The sequence below is a fragment of the Chelonoidis abingdonii genome, chromosome 13, assembly GCF_003597395.2.
Source record: "Chelonoidis abingdonii isolate Lonesome George chromosome 13, CheloAbing_2.0, whole genome shotgun sequence".
NCBI classification, from domain to species: Eukaryota; Metazoa; Chordata; order Testudines; family Testudinidae; genus Chelonoidis; species Chelonoidis abingdonii.
In genome coordinates, this window is record NC_133781.1 from 18,354,545 (window position 1) to 18,376,834 (window position 22,290).

At 41.8% G+C, this 22,290-nt stretch overlaps 1 protein-coding gene across 1 annotated transcript; it reads left to right on the plus strand.

The window, feature by feature from the left end:
* Positions 1-6,813: 6,813 nt before the first annotated feature.
* On the plus strand, positions 6,814-16,431 carry SUMO2 (small ubiquitin like modifier 2). Its single transcript, XM_032792949.2, has 4 exons — positions 6,814-6,968; positions 8,996-9,127; positions 14,100-14,171; positions 15,794-16,431. Exons 1-4 carry the CDS (start codon positions 6,948-6,950, stop codon positions 15,854-15,856), a joined length of 288 nt encoding a protein of 95 aa, XP_032648840.1. The 5' UTR covers positions 6,814-6,947; the 3' UTR covers positions 15,857-16,431.
* Positions 16,432-22,290: the final 5,859 nt, after the last annotated feature.

Genomic DNA, 22,290 nt, shown 5'->3' on the forward strand with positions numbered 1-22,290 from the left:
GCTAAAATCATTAAGGTGTATTAACAAGAGTGTATGGGCACCACACTTAAGGAAAGATAAGGGTATTTTTGTTGCCCTTTAGAACAATATAACATCTTTCTCTGATGTTGATGAGATGAGCATATGATTGTACAGCACATTTGTAAAGGGCATGTGACAGAGTGATATCTATGGCCCTTACTGAAATGAGAACATTTAATTTCTAAACAAGCCATGTATGGAAATAAACTTAACTCTGTCTTGTTGTGACATTATGCAATAACTACAGGTATGGTTAAGGTATTTTGTTTTTGGTCCCAGATGAGTATTGTCCTGCTTAAGCCAGGGTTGTGAGTTCAATCCTCGAGAAGGCCATTTAGGGATCTGGGGCAAAAATCTGTCTGGGGATTGGTTTTGCTTTGAGCAAGGACTAGATGACATTGTGAGGTCCCTCCCAACCCTGATATTCTATGATTAGATTAAACTGATTTTTTTAAAGACGTGTTAAAATTTTTCCCTTTATGGTGTCAGCAGAGAGCAGAATTAAGGTTATTTCGGTGCCTTAACTGTGTATTTCCACTCCTTAGCAGAGCTGGTCATAAAAATTCCAATAAAACATCTTTTCATCAGAATTTGCTGATTCATCAAAAACAAAACATTCCATGGAGGCAGTTCAATTCCAGCAAAGTTCTGATGAAATTCAGGGAAGGTTCTGACAGAAAAACCTGACTGGCTTCCTACCAGCGAACCCACCTGGCTACTCAGCAGCCCATTTGGTGGGGCTACAAAGGAGCCTGGACTATTTGACTCCTCAGCAGCTTGCATGGCTCCTAGCTCATTGGCAGCCCAAGCTCTAGGTTGATTTCCTGAGTTTATAATGCTTGATTCTGGCACAATTACAGCACATCCCTCTAATATCTTTTACCTTTAAACTACTAATATATTCTCTCAAGTTAAACTCTGTAAATATTATTTTTGTCTGTGAATGTCCTTGGTTTTTTAAAAAGTGTTTGAGTTTCATGGTTAGTGCTCATGGATGACAATGGCCATGTATATGGCCATGTAATGTTTCTAATGATTTGTAGTATCAACTTTGCATCATTCTTTAAATGTTAACTTTCAAGAGCAGATTCAGCCACTACACCAGAACAAGTACCACTGACATCACAGTTCAAGCAAGTTCTTTCATGGCTAGGGTGTTGTATGGAAGAAAGTACAAAAATCGTTTGTAGGAGAAACAAATAGGGAGCAGGTTAAGGCAGCATTGCCAGAGCAGAAGGGCAGATAAGTAGGGAGAGGCAAAGATGTGACTAGTTTGGATGAGAACAAGAAGCTTGACCTTATGCAGTGGAATGGGGGTTGGGGAGAGGTCCCATGGTAAGAAAGATGATCTTAGCAACTGTGTTTTGTATGGACAGAAATGAGGTGATGGTTTTGGGAGGTCAGAAATGAGGAATCAAGTTTGGAGATGAGGGCCTGAACAAGAGTTTTGGCTGTGTGGACAGAAAGGATATTAGAAATGTTATGGAAGAAGCAGTGATATTTAGAGACAGCATGGATATGTGGGCCAAGGGATAGCAAAGGAGATAAAAATGCATCTCTCCTGCCCCTCTCTCCAAAGTTAGTGGTCTGAGGGTGGCTGTGTTTTCGTAGTGACAGAGGTGGTGATTAAAAAAAATGTGTTCACTTTTAACTGGGATGGATTTAAGTTGACATGAAATACCCAGGAAGAGTTATCAGAGAGAGACAGGTGTGGATTGGATTGAGGGAGTCAGGTCAGAAATGGAAGGATAGAATTTCAAGTCATTGATATAATTGGAACTGTACAAGTAGAAGAGGTCACCCAAGGAGTGTAAAGAGAAGAGAACATGAAAACTGTGTTGTTCAAATGGAGAGTAGGAAGGAGTTAGGGGAGCAGGGTGGTAAGAGGGGCTGCTGAAGGTACAACCACAGAGGTAGGAAGAGAAGATTTGGAGGAGGAAGGCAGGGTAGACTGTGTCAAAAGCAGCTGAGAGGTCAGGGAAACTGAGGATGGCATAGAGATCCTGAGATCTGGTTGTGAAGAGGTCTCTATTTAGTGTTTCAAATTTCCTTATTAAAAAGTTATTATGGCTGAACATTGGCTAATCACATGAAGCATTAAAGTATGGTTCCATCTGAAATTTGACCCTATAAAAATACCATTTTATGACTCTCACTGATTGTCTCTGACTTCTAGGTCAAATCTGATTAATTTACAAGTACATATTAGTTTTTAATAACTACCAACATTGCAAATTCATCCTGGGCTCCGAAAATCTAGATTACAGGTAAATCTCGGTATACCTTTAGTTTGAGCTTTTATTGTGGTGGTTTTAAATAGTTTCCATGTGTCTTGTAGGCATTTCACTCACGTGACTGTTCCTTTTAATTCCTATTTAACTAGCTTCCTCATTTTTGTGTAGTTCCCCTTTTTGAAGTAAAAGTCTACTGTGGTGGGTTTATTTGGTATTCCCCCTCTACAAGGATGTTAAATTTAATTGTATTATGGTTGCTATTGCTGGGTGGTTGTTATATTCACCTCTTGGATTAGATCCTATGCTCTACTTAGGACAAATCAAAAATTGCCTCTCCCTTTGTGGGTTCCAGAACTAGCTCTTCCAAGAGGTAGTCATTAATATAGTCTAGAAATTTTATCTCTGTAGCTGGTCCTGAGGTGATACGTACCTAGTCAATATAGGGATAGCTGAAATCTCCTATTACTGAGTTTTTTGTTTTTGTAGCCTCTCTAATCTCTCTGCATATTTCACAGTCACATCATCACCATCTTGGTCAGGTGGTTGGTAGTATTCTACTGCTCTGCTCTTTTTATTCAAGCAAGGAATTTCTGTTCATAGAGGTTCTATAGTAGATACAGTTTTGTACACCACTAAAGAATTCTGTTCCCTCCTTAGTGTTGGTATCCTCTGAGAATTTGTGGACTCTTATTATGCCTTCCCTTTTATCTCTAAATTATTCCTTGCATGTTAACCCTTCTGGCATCCTGAAACTCAACTGTCTCTAGCAGTTGAATTGCATCAGCTTGTAGCATCTTTGCGAACTGTACCTTTTGTAGACCTGGTCATCTTGTGTTCCAGAATCTAATCTTTTGTTTAATAAAAAACAAAAAACCCTACGAGTCTGGTGTGCTTGATTACTAAGATAATCTTCAGACTGACTAGTTGACAGAAAGCGTGGAACAGTAGTTGAGATAGGAACTTCCTCTTGTCATCTCAATAGAGTATAGACTGAAGCATAAGGATTATTTTGTTTATTTGTATTGTAGACCCCCTCCCCCACCCAAGAGTCCCAGGATCCCCTTGTGCTTGTCGCTATATACAAACAAGGAACAAAAAAGATTAACTAACTTCTGATCTAAACACATAATGGGCAGATCTTCCTACAATAACTATTCTATCTATTGTGAGTGGAGTGTTTGTGCCTCAAGCAGATACGGCTTGAAAGAGTGTCTCAATTCCGTTCCCTTCCCAATTCAACCTCTGACTCCCTCCAGTTAGCCAGTATCTTTCTGATAGAATATGTTGCCCAGAACTGAATGCAGTGTTCCATAGCAGATTACAGCCTGAATAGTACATTGGTAGTGTTCAAATACAGTTTGGTCTTTCCTGTGTTTGTATCCAAGCCATGTTATAATCATGTTATGGAGGCGCCATGTTGGGCTTCTTGAACATGGAAAGGAATAGATTGTTGAGACCAGAAAGTTGCATGGTATATGACATTAGATTCCAACTATAAGTGCTGTGATATAGAGTGGAAATGTTACAGTGCATGGGAGGCCAGGCTATAATGCAGCTCCACCTAAGGCAAATTTATGTTCCCTCCACTGAATGCAGGTAGTGGTCAGTCAATCCACATAGTATGTGAATCAATAGGCCAAGTCCCTCTTGTAGATTTGACACCCTGTGATGACTTCAAACTCTTGAACCCAGGTCAGTGTGAAGATTCAATTTCTAGACAACTGGTGACAAGTGGGTGTGAGGATTCAGTTTCCAGCCAACCTTGTGTAAGGCTAAGTTAGATGGGCTTTGAGAAGGGACTAATATTAGGGAAGAAAAATCCATGGCAAAAGACAAGGGAAAAGGGGAGCAGCATCCATGGTGAAAGAATACTGGGAAAATCTGAAAGGAAGGTTGAGTTTTGCTCGTGAATCAAAGTTCTCTTATTTGACATTACACAACTTTTAATGTTTAGTCTGTGCAATTTTTGTCATGTATCTGCTTCTAAAATGCACCTCCCATAAACTTTATGAATTAAAAAGTACACTTTTTTTTGCTTCATAGCGCAAGTATGTGTTGAAAACAGTTGGATATGATGAAAACAGTTGCATTAGCAATACCTAAACTGTAAAGACTCCAGAACAGCTTTGATGGAACCTATCCAACAGCCTGAGACTATCAGCTGAAGGTCTCACACGTGCTAACATCAATGCCATGGGTGTCCCCCATCACCTCGATAAATTCTTGGATGAATTTCCATATGGCATGTGTGACAACAGTCACTGTGAACCCTTTGGATCCAGCAAAATATACTGAGGTATCATTGGTTCTCTGATGTGTAGCTGGATATGAAACACGTGAATATCCCTGGATATTTTTAAATACAGCAGCAATGACTTGAAAGGATCAAATAATCAATAGGATTCACAACAGAATACTTTGCATTAGTCCCAGTATATCTGTTATCAAGTGATTTTGCCAAGTATCATATATTCTTCCCCAGTTCAAGGATCTGAAAAATAAAGTCTTTGAAATTGAGTCAGATACTGCCTTGGGTGTACAGGCAGGACAGGCCCCATGACTTTAGTGGCAGCTACTAAATTTGAAAGAATTAACCTCACCAAATTTGATTTATGCCTACAATTTCTTGAGAGGAAAGCCAGCCCAGATTTCCTTCATGTGGGAGAGTTCTGTCCTTCACAATTGAGCTAGCTCCTTATAAACATTTTATATAATGTATTGGACCCTTCACTAGCAATGGGATAGGGTGAGACTAGAGCAGAGGTTCTCAAACATTGTCAGCAGACCACCAGTAGTCTGCAAGCTCCATTCAGGTGGTCCGTGGCTAGTTCCCTCTCACGTTTGTGTCTGGGTGGCCGCACATGAGAGAATGAAGGGTCACTCACCTAATTAGTGGAGGCATGCAGATGTGGCTCCACTAATTAAGTGCCTGGACCTTGGAAAAGATGCACATGTAAGGTGAGGTGGTGAACTTGGGGGGCAATAGCGGGGGGTGGGGAGAATTTAGGATGTGCAGCGCTGTGGCGGCCAGAGAAAGAGGCAACTTTCCCCAGCTCCAGGACTGGCTGCCGGGGAGAGACAGCCCTCCTTCCCAGACTCGGCATTGTGGCGGGGAAGAGACACCCCCTCTCCTTTCCAGCCTCAGCTCAGGGCTGCCGCAGCAGAGGGGAGAGGGAACATCCATCGCATTAGAAAGGTAAGACTATTAATATTAAAATATGAGTTGTGTGCTTTTATTTGTAGAACAAAAAAAAGTTGATTTTTTTTATATAGCACTTTTATCCAAAGCACTTTACAATAATTAGCTAACAGTACAAACAACATTTGGAAAGATCATTAAATGGTCTGCTGAGACCCTCAGCAATTTTCAAGTGATTTGTGAAAAAAAAGTTTGAGAATCATTGGACTAGAAGGTTTGAAGAGGATCAGTGTACTCATACTATGTAGGGAGTTTGCTGCCCCAGGTGGTAATACTGTGTGAGTGTGGGGGAATAATATAGGAGTAAATGGGAAGGATGATAGCATTACAACCACGAAGTGGCACACAAGGCCTGGTCTACATTAGGATTTTACATCGGTATAGCTATGTCTCTTAGGGGTGTGAAAAATCCACACCTCTTGAGAAATGTAGCTAACCCTGCCTGTAACCAGCACCAGTTTGATGGAAGAATTCTTCTGTTAAGTGTTACTGGCTCTTGGGGAGGAGGATTACAGCCGGTGCAGTTGAGGTGTTTTAGTGTAGACAAGGCCTGAGTGAAAGTTATATGGAAGAAGCACAAAGGGGTGGCTGGGAGCTGATATCTCCAAAGGCCAGGGACTGTGTGGTGCTCCAGATGTGGCTACAGGGTGGCATATAAGAAAGTGCAGGTAAGGGTGTACAATACCTATATATGAAGATGCAGTTGTACCTGAGAGGCAGAACGGTCTGAGGGTTTACAAGGGGGCATACAGAGGACTGTGCAGCAAAGACAGGGGAGGGTGGAGAATTGAACGCCTACGCTGTGCTGTGCAAAAGGGCTGAATAAGGGGGTATGGGACATATGGCAGTGTATGAGGGCCACAGTAGAAATAGGGCTAGGATGCCAGCTGGGGATACATTAGCAGCAGGGGCTGCGTGTGCACCCAGAAGGGGAAGTATATGAGGGGAGGTGGTGACCCTTGGAGTGACTTGTCAGGTGTGGGGCCCAGGAGGCCCTGCTTAGGGGCCCCCTTGGCACGTATCTAGGGGAGTTCAGGGGGGCCCACCTAGGCCCTGACATGCACAGTGCCCAAAGCTGAGGAAGGCTGCTATGGGACGGCAGAGGGATGTGTAGTGGGGCACCTGGGCAAATGGAGGCCGTAGCCGCAGACCGGCGGCCATTTTGAGAGGACAATACACTCCGCACGGGCACGGCACAGCCCATTGCGCCCGGCGGGGTGGGGGACGCGCACGCAGGGCTGGGAGATACCCGTGCGCGCGCACGCTCCTTCTCTCGGCCGTGTTATGTAACGGATCGGCGCGCTCCCGGCGGCCGGACCCAATGGGGCCTGGGCTGGGGGGCGGCACGGGCGCGCGCACGCAGGGTAAAGCGCGGTCCCGCGGCAGTGCGTGCGCGCTCACCCCAGCCTCCCCCTCTGTCTCTCTTCGCCTCGCTCGGTCTTTCTCCCCCCTTTGTGAAGCGCTCGGAGCAGCCCGGACCCTGCTGCCTTGCCATGGCCGACGAAAAGCCCAAGGTGAGGGAGGAACCCCCGGGCGGGGGCAAGGAGAGGCCAGGCCCGGGCCTGGCCTACCAGGGGAACAGCCCCGACTCTGCCGCGCCGGCTCTGCGCGCCATTTTCCTCCCCCCTGCGCACCAGGCCCGGCCGCCTTCGCGCTGCGTTTTCCGGCCCCCGCAGGGCCGCCCGCCCCGCTCCCGCTGTTTCCCCCGATGGAGGATCTGGCTCCGTTCCAGGGGATTCCCTGGGGGCCGCAGCGGGGCAAACTGGAGCTGTGCTTCCTCCGCAGGCCCAAGCGCGGCTGCGGCCCCCGCCTCCCCGAGGGGCTGGATCTGCGCGCCACCCCTCCGCCCATGTGGGCCCGGGCCTGGCTTTGGAGGGGGAGGAGGGCTGCAGCATCCCTCGCCTACCTTGAGCTGAGCCAGTTCCCAGCCCTCCCCCTCTGAGAGCGGGGCAGCTCGGCCCGGCCCTGGCCTCCCCTGGGGAGGAGGGACCCTGAAATAGCGCGGCGCTCCCAGCCCTGCTCTTTTGTGCCTCCTGCTGCCCAGCGCCCCCTGCCCTGGGCCGGTATCCTGAGGCTCTGAGCGGCCTGGCGGCGGGGAGGGGAGCAGCCTGCGAGTCCCTGCTGCTGGGTTTTCATTTTAAATAGAGTTTGGAGGCGCCAAAAAAGCCTCTCCCGTTTAAAGGACCCATCCTCCTTCCCCTCCGGGGCTCCGAGTGTGGCTCTCCCTAGGCAGCAGGTTGTGGTTCTTTCTCTCTTCTCGTCCCCCGCCCCCCCCCTTTTTTTTTCTTTTTTTTTTTGCTGGAGTATCTGTCACATGCAGACCTGCCCGCCCCCCCTTCCCGTTTGCACATTGTTGTCTTCTGAAATCTTATGCGAGGCTGGATTTGGGAGGACTTGGCCTAACAGTGAGGTGAAGCTGGAACCCAGCTCCCTGTGATCAGTGCCTCTGATATTGCCTTTTTGTGAAAGGCAAAGGCCTCAGAGCTGTCTATATCCGAAGGACAGATGCTTAGGTTGAACTGACTACTGTTGTGTTATTGCACTGGGTAGCTTTTTATCTTCCGTGTTAAAGAGTGCCCTCCCCATTCTGCCCCCAAATTATTTGGAAATGAGGCATACATTTTTAACTGAGAGTAATTAACCATTGAAACAAATTACCGAGGGTCATGGTGGATTCTCCATCATTGACAATTGTTAACTCAAGGTTGGGTGTTTTTTCCAAAAGATAAACTCTAGCAATTATTTTGGGGAAATTCTGTGGCCTGTGGAGCCCAAACTAGATGATCACAGTGGACCCCTCTGGCCTTTAGAATCTATCAATGTATGAAAAAAAAAAATCTAAAGTAGTTTTTGCATTAGTTATGTGTAATGTTTTTATTGAAGTGGAAGGTTTAAATTTTTATTTCTACTTGTTTAAAAAAGGGTAAAGCTGCTAGTTTCAGGACTTAATCACTTTATAGGACTCTCATGGAAGTCTAACAAGATGCAGGGTCAGAACTTGTTTCCTTTTGAGAGCTGTGGTATTGAAGTTAAACTTAAACTTTCCTGTAATCTGTAAATTGCAAAAATAGCTTCACTGGCTAAATTGAAATAAAGTGAGAGAGATTTTTATAGGATATTTGAGATTACAATCCTAAATGTAAATTTAGTTTTCTTTAAAAGGATAAAATGTACTGTTGTATACAAGCATGTGACAACAATATTCTTATTTCATTAGCTTTGAATAATTTTTCCAGTTAAACATCTAGCATGTGTCTGTCTTCCTTTCAGATTTATCTTCCATCACCATTGTTTGTACTAATTAATTTCAGTAGACCTTGACAGAATTTGTTAATTTCGATACTGTTGGGTTTTTGCTTTTCCAAATTAGGAAGAATTTCGCACTAGGAAAATTGAAAGACACTAGCATTATTTCATAAGTGTGATGCTTGTAGAGTACTTTTGCTCCTCTGTAAAGGCCTGTTGCCATATGGTAAAATGTTAACTTATTTCATACTTTTTTTAAATCATATCTCTCCTTTCTTTCTTTTCTCCTCAACAGGAAGGAGTGAAGACTGAAAACAATGACCACATTAATCTGAAGGTGGCAGGGCAAGATGGGTCTGTGGTGCAGTTTAAGATTAAGAGGCACACGCCACTTAATAAACTAATGAAAGCCTATTGTGAACGACAGGTGAGGTGCTTGTGTGAACACTAAAGGAAGCAATGCACATAAGAGGGGTCATCTTCATTAAGGTGGATGAGGGCAGTAAATGTCTTATCACAGTATTGCATATTTAAGAAAACTCATCATGTTGCAGATTATGTACTGCTTCAATGGTCTGTTGCTCAATAGACTGGGAGAAAGTTTTCAAGAAATGGTTAAAATAAAGTTAAATTATCTGTATAAAGTCTCCTTTGCAGCCCCCTCTTGTTGGAAGGCAGCTTTAATATTGCTATCTCCCAAAACATGGAGAGGGTGTGGTAGAAGGAAGTGTGGCTAGGCAGTTGAACAGTAATAATGGTAACTTTTATAACAGTTGTTTGTTTGTTCTTGATCTTATTATCTCAGACTTCTGACTTATGGCCTTAGTTTTACTGTACTGAGATGGAAAGTGCCAATGGCTGGTGATAGATTTCTTTGAAATGTAAAACTGTATGGGGGTGGGCTGAGTGATCATGAAGTCCACATTTTCTGCTTCATTTTCTCTGGTGCAGCGGTTCTCAAACTTTTTTCTTTTTTCTTTTGTGGGCCATTTGAAAATTGCTGAGGGTTTCAGCAGACCACTTAATGATCTTTCCAAATGTTGTTTGTACCATTAGCTAACTATTGTAAAGTGCTTTGGATAAAAGCGTTATATAAAAAAAAAAACCTTAATAAACATTTTTTTGTTCTACAAATAAAAGCACACAACTCATATTTTAATATCAGTAGTCTTACCTTTTTAATGTGATGGATGTGCCTTTTCTCCCCTGCCACGGCAGCCCTTGAGCTGGGGCTGGGAAAAAGGAAGTCTCTCTCCCGGCAGCTGCAGCCCTGGAGCTGGGGAAAGTTGCCTCCACCTCTGTCCGCTGCAGCCCTGCACTCCAAAATTCCCCCACCTCCTCTTCTCACACCACTTCCCCCTCCTGCCTACCTGCTATTCTCCCCCAAGGCCACCACCTCACCTTGCATGTGCATCTTCTCCAGGGTTCAGGCACCTAATTAGGTGGGTGGCCCTTCATTCATGTACGGCTGCCCAGGCACACACCTTAGAGGGAACTATCTGCGGGCCACCTGACTGGAGCTCATGGACCACTGTTTGAGAACCTCTGCTCTAGTGAATTAGTTGTCTAGTGGATTAAGTAACTCATCTGAGTAAACAAGTCTTCTGATACCATGCAAACAACTGAGCCTTCCTCTAACTTGCAAAAAGATATTGGAAGAAAGGAGTTTTCAAACAGTGGTTGCAGAAATAAGAATGACGCCAGAGAAGCTATTTTTTTTATGAGTTGAATGCCTAGAGCTTGAAAGATCATCTTATTTTAGGAAATTTACTAACATCTATATATATATATTTTTTCTCTTTGCCATAGTTGTGGAAAAAGTTGTCTGTGATGCTTTGTCCAGAAGTTTCTCATGGATGTATTTTTTTAAAAGTCCCTTCTCGAAAAGGCTTGTTTTCAGCATTAACTTAATCTTGCACACACGAGCTGTACTGCTTTAACACCTTTATACTTCTAACTCTATGCACTTGCATGCTGTGCTAGTATAACAATTTCAGTAAAAATCAGACTCCTGCCTGAAATAGATACATTGATACTGTGTAGACCAGGCCTAAAACTAGCAATTCTGTCATTCTTATGCTAAAATGGGATTATTTCAAGGGATTTATACAATCAGATCAAATGAAAGCTATTGTCTTATTTAAATTATTCTGCTTTAGTTGTATGATTTCAAAGTATAACATATGAACAAAGGTGCTTATAATGTATTTTTCTCCATGTCTGGATTTGAGCTAATCTTGGGAGCCTCAGGAAACCTAGATGTTATGCAGGATGAGTTCAGCAGACTTGCTTAATGGTGAGAATGGATTTGGTTTGAGTGACAACTGCACTTGACAGTCAGAATCAGAGATCATTTTGAATGGTGCATACTTTGACTTAGGAATACTACTGCATTATAAGCACCCTGTCTCAGTATGTAAGGGAAGGCGTGCCGTCCATACACCTTTCTTACCCCACTTGGTTTTATGAGGATAAATTAGTGAATGGTTGAGTCTGTCTTTTTTTCCTAGCCCTGTCAATGGCTTATTGTTATCTTAGGTAAGTTATCTGACCTCAGTTTTCTCCATTGTAAAATATGGATATCACCTCCTTCATGGTGTGTTGTGAGGTATATCAAACTGCTGTAAAATGTGTTGAGAATTCTGGATGAAAGGTAGTATTAATTATGTCTGGAAAGTATCATTCATATGCAAATTAATTAGTATAAAATGATTGCTGAGTTTATATTTCTTTAATTAAAATTCATGCGAGAAACTCTGGCTTTCCCATAGAAAAAAAAATCCATCAGAATCCTAGAAATTTAGGGCTGGAGGGAACCTTAAGACGTCATCTATCCCATCCCTCACTCTGAGGCAGGATGAGTACTAGGATTTAGGCAATTTTTGCAATGAGCAGAAGCCAGATTTTGAATAAACTAACATCCAAAATCCTGTTTTACAATAGGAAATGAGGTAAGCAACTATTTTTAAAGGTTCACAAGTCAAGGGTAATGATTTTCAAACTTGAAGACCTAAAAATAAATACCCATTTAAGTGTCTAAACAGGTGGGCAGATTTTTCATAGGTGCTTTCATAGATCCCACAACTTCCATCTGAAGTCACTGAGGACTGTGAATCCTTAGCACTTCTAAAAATGAAAACTTATGTGCCTATCTGTAGACTCCCAACCTTGAAAATTTTGGCTAAGAAACATAAAGTTGAAGCAAAAAAAACTCATGCATATTGAGGAAACACAAAAACTAGTCAGTGCAGAGGACTAGATAACTTTAAAGAGTGGAAGTCATGTAGTGTATATAATAGTCTTCAGCTATAGGTTCAGAAGATCAAGACTATTGAGCATCATTGTTTCTGAGAAGAATGCATTACTGGAAATTGTTCCAATATATTGAAGTGCAGAAAAATCCATATCTTTGTGAGATTGGAGTTCTCAAATGCGCACTTTTCTGTTAAGTCTCACTTTGGACCAGTACAAAATTGCCAGGACCACTACAAAATAACTTAACGTTTTCAGAATGCAACATATAAGATCCACAACATCAGAGAAAGTAGTACGTTCTTTTCCTCTTGGGAGGAGCCTCCAGTTTTCACCTCTTGTTAGTCCTTCCCCTCAAATACTCTATTTTAGTAACTAGACATAATTTCCTAAAGAGGCCGGCAACACCAGTTACTTCATCCCAAGGGCTGAGTAAGTTGCCTATATGCAGCACTCTGTCCTTTGACACTGGAGTTTGAACCAAATTCCTTTGTGCAGCAGAGGGTTCTGGAGCCATTTTGCTGTTTGGTCAGCTACAGGCTTATATCTTAAACTTATGTGAACTTATGGATGAACAGTACCAGAATCTGAAGACTTATTTCAGTCCTTCAAGATGAGATGCTCCCCTAGTGGGGAGATTCCTTCATTGTGAACTATAGTTGGTAAGATTTTACTAATTGAATGTTCTTGCTAAAACATCTTTCCTGGCAACACAAGCCACCCATAACAAGTAATTTAATAAAACCGATTTCTATTTCCTCTCCTATATCTGTTCCAGGGCTAACTGAGGATTTAATTCATCAGGGCTGTCAGTCCAGCACCTTCCACCACATTAACCTCACTTGAAAAACAAATAATCTTGATGAATGTCTAGGACTCCTACAGGAAAACTAGACAGAACTGGGAGGCAGAGATAACAGAGCTCTGCTATTGACCGTATCCTTTCCTCACTCATTTGGGCTATGTTTGCTCTACTAGACATAGTGGACACTGACGAAGGAGTTACAGGTTATTGTAGGAACATCACTTCCCCAGACAATGTTAGCTATACTAACAGAAGCCCTCTTCTCTCGGCATAGTTGCATCTACACAAGGAGTTTTGTCAGCATAGCTGTGTTGCTCAGAGGTGTGGCTTTTTCACACCCTGACAGACATAGTCATAGAATATCAGGGTTGGAAGGGACCTCAGGAGGTCATCTAGTCCAACTCCCTGCTCAAAGCAGGATGCTGCTGTAAGTTTTAAATGAAGACCAACCCTTAATCTTTCTCTATGTGCAGAATGAGGATAGACCAGCTGAAGGGTGCTGTTAAGTTTAGTTTGTAAAGCTCTTTGGAAACAACGTGCAGAGTTGTGATTACTACTTAAAGTGAAAACAAACTAGCTATGAGCCCACATGAGAATGAGAATATTTCTAGGGATGGAAAGAGTTACCAAATGATTTTAGTGAAAGTGATAAGATAATTTTAATTAAGAAATTTCTATTATCTGGGTAGTCTCCCTCTGAAAGTAGATGACTCCCTTAAAACCTAACTTCATTTGCTCTCTGTAAATGGTTCATTCTACTGGTTTCTCATCTTGTGTGTGTTCTAAATAATCCAGGTTCTGTAATTTCATCTCATGTGTCCCTTAAATTCAATAAGGAGGTTAGACTTGATATCAGCATTAGATGCTGGAAGTTTAAATTAATTCCAAAAGTAACCATTCAGGATTAATCAGCTACTTATTGAGTCACTTCAGACTAACAGATTGATGTGGGCTTTCTATGAGAAGAAAAGGGGTCATAGAATGTTGCTGCTTTTAGAGAAAGTGAAATCAAGCTGCGATAACATTTGAGCAGGGATGTTATTCCCCTTGTGACACTTGCCACCCAAAGTGCTACTTCTAACTTTCCTTCCACTGAATTATTTAAAATTCTTGTAAACAAAAAATTTTTTCAGTGGCTTCTGGTCTTCAGGACTTGATTTGGGATTTCTAGTACACTTTATTTAATGTCTAGTTAGTAGGGACAATGATGCATTTTTTTAGAAACTAGACATGTTGCAATTTGTCATTCAAAGCAGGTCATAATCAAAACATAGCTCCAGTTACAAGTCAAAGTGAGGACTGAACAGTGTTTTAACACATCACTTATTTCCCTTTGCGCCAGGGTTTGTCAATGAGGCAAATCAGATTCCGGTTCGATGGGCAGCCAATCAATGAAACAGATACACCTGCACAGGTAAACATTTATATTTAAAGCTTGCTGCAGGAGTTAATAGTTGCATATAACACTACTGCTAAAGAGAAACAACCATGTAACTATTAATGCTTAAGTAATATACCAATGGTCAAGTTCTAACTTCAGACTTTTACAGTAACTAGTTCAGAACTACTGGGAATAGAATAACACTGTATTCTGCATCTAGAACATTAGATTTATACCACCACAGTGCCAGATAAGTTGATTTACAGCTTCTACGGATCCTAAGCCCTGTAAGGATATTATTTTATGGATTACAGTGATTGTGGTGGGCTAATAGTCCTGCCAGGTAAGTATAGGCATTCTTCAAATAATAATTTTAATGTTTGTTAGGATATAGACAGGCCTGGCAGGTGACAGTTCTGCATTGTAGAATTGTATGCTGCAATGTGAAAATTATTGTCCAGCATCTCTAGTTTGTTCGTATCTCAGTAATATAATGTTACCAAATGTTGGGCTGATTGAAGTATGTAAGTTTAAAAACAAAAATCAGACCCAATAATGTAGGATGCTGGTTCACCCTGGCAGTAATTGGTGATGCCCAAGAATGTCTTTTGGGAGTGTTCTGCATAGTTGCATACAAACAGTTAGCCCTGAATTGCGTGCTGTTTAAAGTTCACGCTTTCAGCATGCCATCTCATGGTAAATAAGGGACTTCACAATTTTGCCAGTGTTGTCATAGGTTTGTTGTTTCCAGACTTTCACTTCAAAGAATATGCCGCCTTAGCTTTTTAAGTTTAAACTTCTGGTTGAACCTGAAATGCTGAGAATTAAAATCATATGCAGTTTGTACTCCTCTCCATGCATGCTATGTTAAAGCTAAATCAGTTTACTGAAAACAGCGAACACTGTGGACTTCCGATAGATGCAGAATCTGGCCCTTAGAACTACGCTAGAAGTGCTGCAGTGGCTCTGATGTACTGTAAACCTGATCTCTCGGACTTGCTCCCGTGGGCCTTTTTTGCAGTGTAAACATACCTGTAAGGGCCCAGGAGTTCCAGTTGTGAGACTTGTATTATAGAAAAGACTGTTATAGTAATATGGCCTGCAGTTCAGTAGTCTGGTACTTGTTTGTTTTACCATACAACGTGTAGAAACAGTCTCTATCATCATCATCATCACATTCTTCGTACTTAATAACTGGTATCCGATTTTCTTTTTTTTTATTGTTACTTACTGGATGTAGGAACTTTGGCCATAATTTCCTTTCTTTAGTACTGTAGATTAAACCAATCAGATGCTGTGCATTTGAGCAACTGCGAAGTGGGACAGAGGTGGTGTTCTAAGGGAAATAGCAGGGATGAAGTGGTCTGATGGAGCAGGCAAGAAGATTAAAATGTAATGTCTATGAGGTCCTTAGAGAGGAGCAGATCAGTATACTTGTGGATCTTACTTTATTTTAAATAGTCAATTATCCACCATTCTTTATATCACTTTTTAAGTTTAATGTTCCTAGGAAGTAGGGTGAATGCATTAAGTTGGGAATTTGTTCTGATTTTAAGTTGTGGTAAGAGGTATACGTGAAGATGTGAAACTAAGAACATTTCAAATATGTCTAATATTTAATCAGAGTTGAAAACAGTTCTTTCTTTCTGATGCAGTTGGAAATGGAGGATGAAGATACAATTGATGTGTTCCAGCAGCAGACAGGAGGAGTCTACTAAAAAGAGAACCTGCTACTTTCCTCTCCAGAACTGTGCTCCCACAGATGACACATTCACAATTAGAAAAATGAGACTTGGTTCAGCCACATCCTGACTACTGCAGTATAGTTTTTTTCTCTTCTCTCTTTTTTTCCTCTTCCTTCTATTGTACATAAAGTAACTGGTGTATGTGCACAGACACAATGCATATTTTTTTTAACTAAATGGCCAATGGTATGTTTTGATCAACATGGAATGGAGATGGGGTGGGGAAAAAACTGGTTCTGTGAAAATACCCCTTTTCTCCATCGTGGCATGCTCCTTCAACTTTTATCTTTATATTCCAGTAAGTTATTTTGCTCTCAGTGTTGACAAACAAAAACATTGCATACTTCGTTTGATTGGATAATTTCAATGTTTTTCTTTTATCATTGTAAAACCAAGGACGATTTTATAACTTTTTTGTACGTAGCTGTTACATGTAGAGCAATCTCTGTCTAAGTAAGGGTAAATTACTCCAAAAAACATTGATCCTAGATAGTTTTCCCTTCAAGTAAAGCGTCTTGTTGTTTAAATAAACTTCTTGTTTAAAATAATCAGTTTTCTTTATTTTTCTGTATAGTGATAATACTTAGCACTTGTAGCTTTTTATATTTCCACAACAATTTACAAACTTTAATCCTCAGACAGCTGCAACTGGGAGCCAGCCTCCCAGCCCACGTAGACACTACTAGCTCAAGCCCTGCTAGTGCGAAATACCAGCTTGGATGTTGCAGCCCTGGCAGAGGCTCAGGCTAGCCACCAGAGCTTAGACTAAGGGATCATCTTGAGACTCAACATCCACACTGCTATTTTGAAGCTCCCAACTTGAGGTTTGCTAGTGCAAGTCTGTCTACCTCCACTGAGAGGTTTGCTCCCAGCTGTAGCGCAGACATACCCTATATGGTAAGCAAATAAGTATAGTCCCCATTTTATAGATGGGGAAACTGAGATAGGAAGTGTGTTCAGTTTACCTGAATTTGGATTAGAGGAGATGTTTGGAATACCAAAGTGAGAATTCAGTTATTGTAAAGAAGGTTCCAAACCCTGCTTCAACATTATGCTGTGTTACTAGGTGAAAGAGGAAGAGTTCAAGCCCCATTTAAGCACTCAGTTATATATCAAGGAGAGTACAAAACATAAGGGCTGCAGTGGAGTGGGGCTGTAATCCAAGACTTTAATGAAAGACCACTGAGATCTCTTATTACTTCCTCCCTTCACTGTCTGTATAGAATGTTCCTGTTTGGCTTTAGGTCTGTTCTACTTCACCAGGAATCTCCTAAGGCTTTCAGTTAGTCATAGGTACTTTATGCATAAAGAAGGTAGGAAGGAAAGCCCTGCTTCTTGATGACCAGCTTTTCCAAATAGCCCAAGAGTTGATCATTGTGTGAGTGATCCCTTTGCCCGCAGCCTAGCAAACACAATAATTTCACTCACAATGATTCCATGCATGGTAGAATGATATGGCCTCTATGCTTTAGAAAAGTTAGTTGATTGAATAGTGTTTTCTCACATCCCTGCTGACACATCGTTACCCACCTTCAGAGGACTCATAAACATTTGGGAAGAATAAACTACTGAACATGCCTGTGCTTTGTGGTAATTCCCAAATAACTCTTGGGAGTATTAGTCTCTGGTTGTAGGCCACTTCAGTTAATTTTAAGGAATTCCCAGTCCTAGTAAGCAGAATATTTCTTCCTCAGCATGCACTTGTTCTGGACTGCACTTCTGATCTACACTGTCCTGTGGAGATTAAATTGCTTTTTGCTGCACATATTTCTCTATCTGGAGCCACAGGCAAAATGATTCCTTTCAAAAAAAAAAAAAATAGATAGTTCAATGACTGTTTAGTCTTAGTTTCCTTCTCCCGATTCCTGTGTGGGTTTCTGAGAATATTTTCCCTGTTGGCTTCAGAAGCTCTGCCATTCAACCTCACTAGGAAAGACTTGTCTAGCCCAAGATTTCTGAAAACCCACCCCAAGTTTCTAAAATTCTTTCAGTTGGATGGTATCATGCCAAGACTTTCTTTGGAAAAAGCTCTCTGTTCATCTGGAAGAGATCAGTTGGAACTTGCTTCAGTTTCTAAAATAGGGGATGAGGTCTCCTTACATTTCATTTCTTTAACTCTCCTGCCTACAGTTAGGCTGAAAACTTCCAGTTGCGTTTTGATTCATGTTTCTTCTTCCCTAAAGGGATAGGAGTAAAAAAACAGGCAGGGAGCACCCATATGTTTTCAAAAATGGTATGGTATCACTTAACCTCATATAGAAGTATAATGGTGCTTCATGTGTCATTAACCTGCCCATTTACTTCCTGTCAATATCAAGAGGAGTTGCCTGGTTTGTCAAGGAATCCAGACCCTTTAAAATGGGTTTATACCCAATGTACAAATGTTTCCCTGTGCAAAAGAGGGAGGAAAAATATTCTCTGTAGCAATGAGTCAGGTGCTGTAGCTTTAAGAATATCCCTCTATTCATCTTATGTGAAGTCCTTGCAGAAGGATTTCAACATGTTATTAAAACAAAAGACCTACTCAGTTAACCTCAATTCCTTTGTGTCTAATACCTCATTCTCCAGCTGGTGTTGCCTGAAAGTGTCTGCTCAAACAGCTGCCTTCAATAGTACCGAAAGATGACTGAGTACAAACTCCTATTGTCTTAAAAAGATTTGATAACCAAAACCACTATTGTCCACACATCCTTCAGAGATTTTTTTTCTTTCAACTAGTCTAGCAAACTGTCAATAGAAGGTGCTTATTCATTCCAACATATAAAATATAGCAGGGATAGCATACCAAATTCTTTTAAAGTCTCCAAACTCATCCTTAGGACCTTTGTCCTGGTATGCCCTTGTCATTCGTATACTTTTGACTTAAGTGATGCTTCCTTTGTAGACTGCTAGCACTGCTGCTAAAAAGCTTGAAGGTTTTGCAGTTGAGTCCTGCTCCCCACAGTCTAAATGTGCTGCCTTTGTGAGGAAAATAACCTGTTGCTGATGATGGGTGTCAAGAACCGGTTCATGTGGACATGGCTTTACTACCAATGTGGATCAGGACAGATGTTCAGCATTGTTTAAAAAAACTGGTTAAAGCTGCGTCAGGGATGAAAATGGTTTGGTTGCTAGGTCCAGACCCCATCCAAATGATTTTCCTGTTTACACTAGCAGCCAAACTGTTTTCAACCCCGTTTGAAGAAAGGCAAAGAGGATTGGTCAACAGACGCTTTTCCTAGTGCAGACAGCAGTCTTTCATCTGTATGATACATTTGGGATCTTCAAGGGACTGGGTATTTTAAGATTTCACTCAAACATCTAAATACCACTTATTTTAAAGTGATTGTCATGTAGTTTAGCCCCAAAATTTGTTTTGTTAATGAGGATACGAAGTCGATAGATCCATAAAAGATAGAAATGTTACAGGCAATGCATACCAGTGACGTACAAATAGGGACCGCATGACCACCTTCAACACAAAAATGTTAATGCAACAGACTCCTCATTAGATCCTCAGTAAGATAAAGTTTAATTTTACTGTCCCTTCATAAATCATGGCTATCCCACCAAACAATATGCAATGTCAATTTTTGGATACCCTAAGACTTATTTTCCCATAACGGTTGTCTTAATAAAAAAGTGTAATCTAGGAGTTAAAATAGGGCACTAGGAACTAGGACTCCTGGGTTCTGATGCAGTCTTGTCTTTGGGCAAATAACCTATACCAACTTTTTCAAATGTGGGTGCCTAAAATTAGCGATTTAAATCCATATATAGGGACCCTAACTAAAAGTGGTTTGAGTTTGAGGTCCAGCTCCCATTTATTTCAGTGGGAGCTTTGGGTACTTAGTACAGTTTTATTCAGGCCTCTGATTATGGATTTAAGTGTCCATCTTTAGGCACACAAGTTTGAAAATGTTGGCCTTAACTTCTGTGCCTTAGTTTCTCCATCTGCAAAATCAGGATGATGATACTATCCATCCACCTAACAGGTGGCTTGAGGATTATTGTTTGTTAAATGCTTTGAGATGTTCATGTGAAAGGGGTTCTAGAAGTACAAAGTATTATGACATGCTTGACATCTGAATGTTCTGAAATGGAATATGTTGAATGGCTAATAACTTCTAGGGGGCAAGGTGATACCTCAAGAAGACTATCTCTTTTATATCAGATTGTACTGGCATATAGCATGTTCTCAAGTTGGCTTTCATGTAAAAAAAGCTGATTAAATCAAGTAATGCTAATAAAATATAGCATGTTCTGAAGATGCAAAACATGTACAAAGTCAAAGCTAAGATACTGATGTAAAAGAAACATCTTGGCAAAAGATAGCTAAGCTCAGAGCAGACACTTGTCTTTTGCAAAAATATTCTTTTCCAGTAACTTCACTTCATTACTCACATGGCCTAGTCAGTGTAATGTAAGTGCTGTCATTTTGTCTGATGGATGCTGATTATATTGTGACCATTACTGCACCATTCATTAAAAGATATTTTATGATTAGCCCAGAGAATTCACTGTCTGTGCTTCAACCAATCAGAAACTAGCAGATTTCTAAGCATCTAGTTGTTACTCGTTTTCAGTGCTAAAAAGATTGTCATATTTTGATCTTCACATTTTAAATATAAAGTGAACATAAAAATGGGAGATTTTGTTAAGATAGAATTCAAGATTGTGGCCTCTTCTCCGTACATGTCTGTATCCCCTGGTGTGATGGACTATTCTGGAACAATAAAACAAAGTACAATTTAAAATAATTTTTATTACTTCCACATTGAATCATGTTTTAATCTAATACTTTTCTATATGTAATTATTATTGTGTTTTATTTACAGTGGGACAGCATGACAGGGTGGACTAGGCCCTGAGGTCTCGTCCCTGTTACACCCTATCCCAGAAAATGTCAGTGGAGAGGGACCCCCAAGCTCCTTAGAGCAGCTGAGCATGATGAAGCCAGTCAGGAAAGAGGCTGCAGGGAGTAGCCAATCAGGGCTCATCAGGCCTATATAAAAGGAGCTGTGGGGCCAGCATAAGTTCAGTCTGCTGTGGACTTGAAGAGCAAGAGATGGTTCTGGCTAGCTGTAGGTGCTGACAGGGATTTCTGGCTGGCTGGAGGAGCTGCAAGGCCCAAGGCAGGTAGTTGGTGGTAGGAACTAGGGGGAGCAAGGAAGGGTACTCCTGGGTGGATGCAGGAACTCAACAGAGAGAAGGGTGTGGGGAAGTGGCAGTTATTTAAAGGGATGTGGCTGCTACTTAGAGGATTTCTGGGTTGGGGCCTGGAGTAATGGGTGGGTCTAGGTTTCATGCATGCACACACTTTAGACAGGCTCAGGGAAGGGACTGAACCTAGAACTGTTATCCCACCCCTAGAGGGGGTCTGGACTGAGACTGACCCAGCTGGAGGGCCAGAAGACTAAAGGTCAGGTGAAGAGTTATAGACTTGTAGGACTGGAAGGGATCTCAACAGGTTGTCTAGTCCAGTCCCTCGCACTCATGGCAGAACTAAGTATTACCTAGATCATCTCTGACAGATGTTTGTCTAACCTGATCTAAAAAATCTCCAGTGATGGAGATTCCACCACCTCCCCAAGCTATTTAGTGCTTAACTACCCTGACACTTAGGAAGTTTTTCCTAATGTCCAATCTAAACTGCCCTTGCTGCAATTTAAGCCCATTGCTGCTTCTCCTACCCTCAGAAGTTAAGGAGAACAATTTTTCTCCCTCCTTCTTGTAACAAACCTTTAAAGTACTTGGGAGGAAGCCCTGGGGGTACTGTTCCATCCCAGAACAGGAACCTTTGCACATAAGCATGCCAAGTCAGGTACTGAGATAGGTCCTGCTGGTCAGACTGAGGACTAGGGAGGGCTGCAGAGATGTTGCCAATGGGGCTTGTTGGATTGTGAAGGGACTGAGCCTAGAAAGAGCTGCAGGACATTACGGAAGACTTTAAGATAGGCCGGGTTGGACAGTATACCCCAGGAGGGGTTTGTTTTTAGTTTTGTACATGAACTAATATGTGACTTGGATGGAGGGTTGAGTCACAGAAGCCTGCCGATGACATGCAGCGATGGTGCGCGGGGCACTGACAGAAGAGGGGGGGGGGGGGGGAACGCAGACACACTCAACCAGAAAGGGTGCTTGCAAGAGGTGGATGCCACACCACTACAGACAGATTCATCTCTGCTGTAACTAAGTCGCCAAAGTCACTATATTCAAACCAGAGATGCATACTGTTTGTTTTGTTTTGTTTTTTTTATTATAGGAAAAATAAGGGACAGTGATAAGGAGGCCATGTAGTTGAGTGGGACACATGATTTTGGGGGTGGGAAGCAGAGAAGCAAGGGGGACTGGAAATTTGGCTTCTGATCTCCATTCTGTGTTACTGTGACCTTTGTTATAGCCTCTGTGTCCCCTTTCCCCATCTA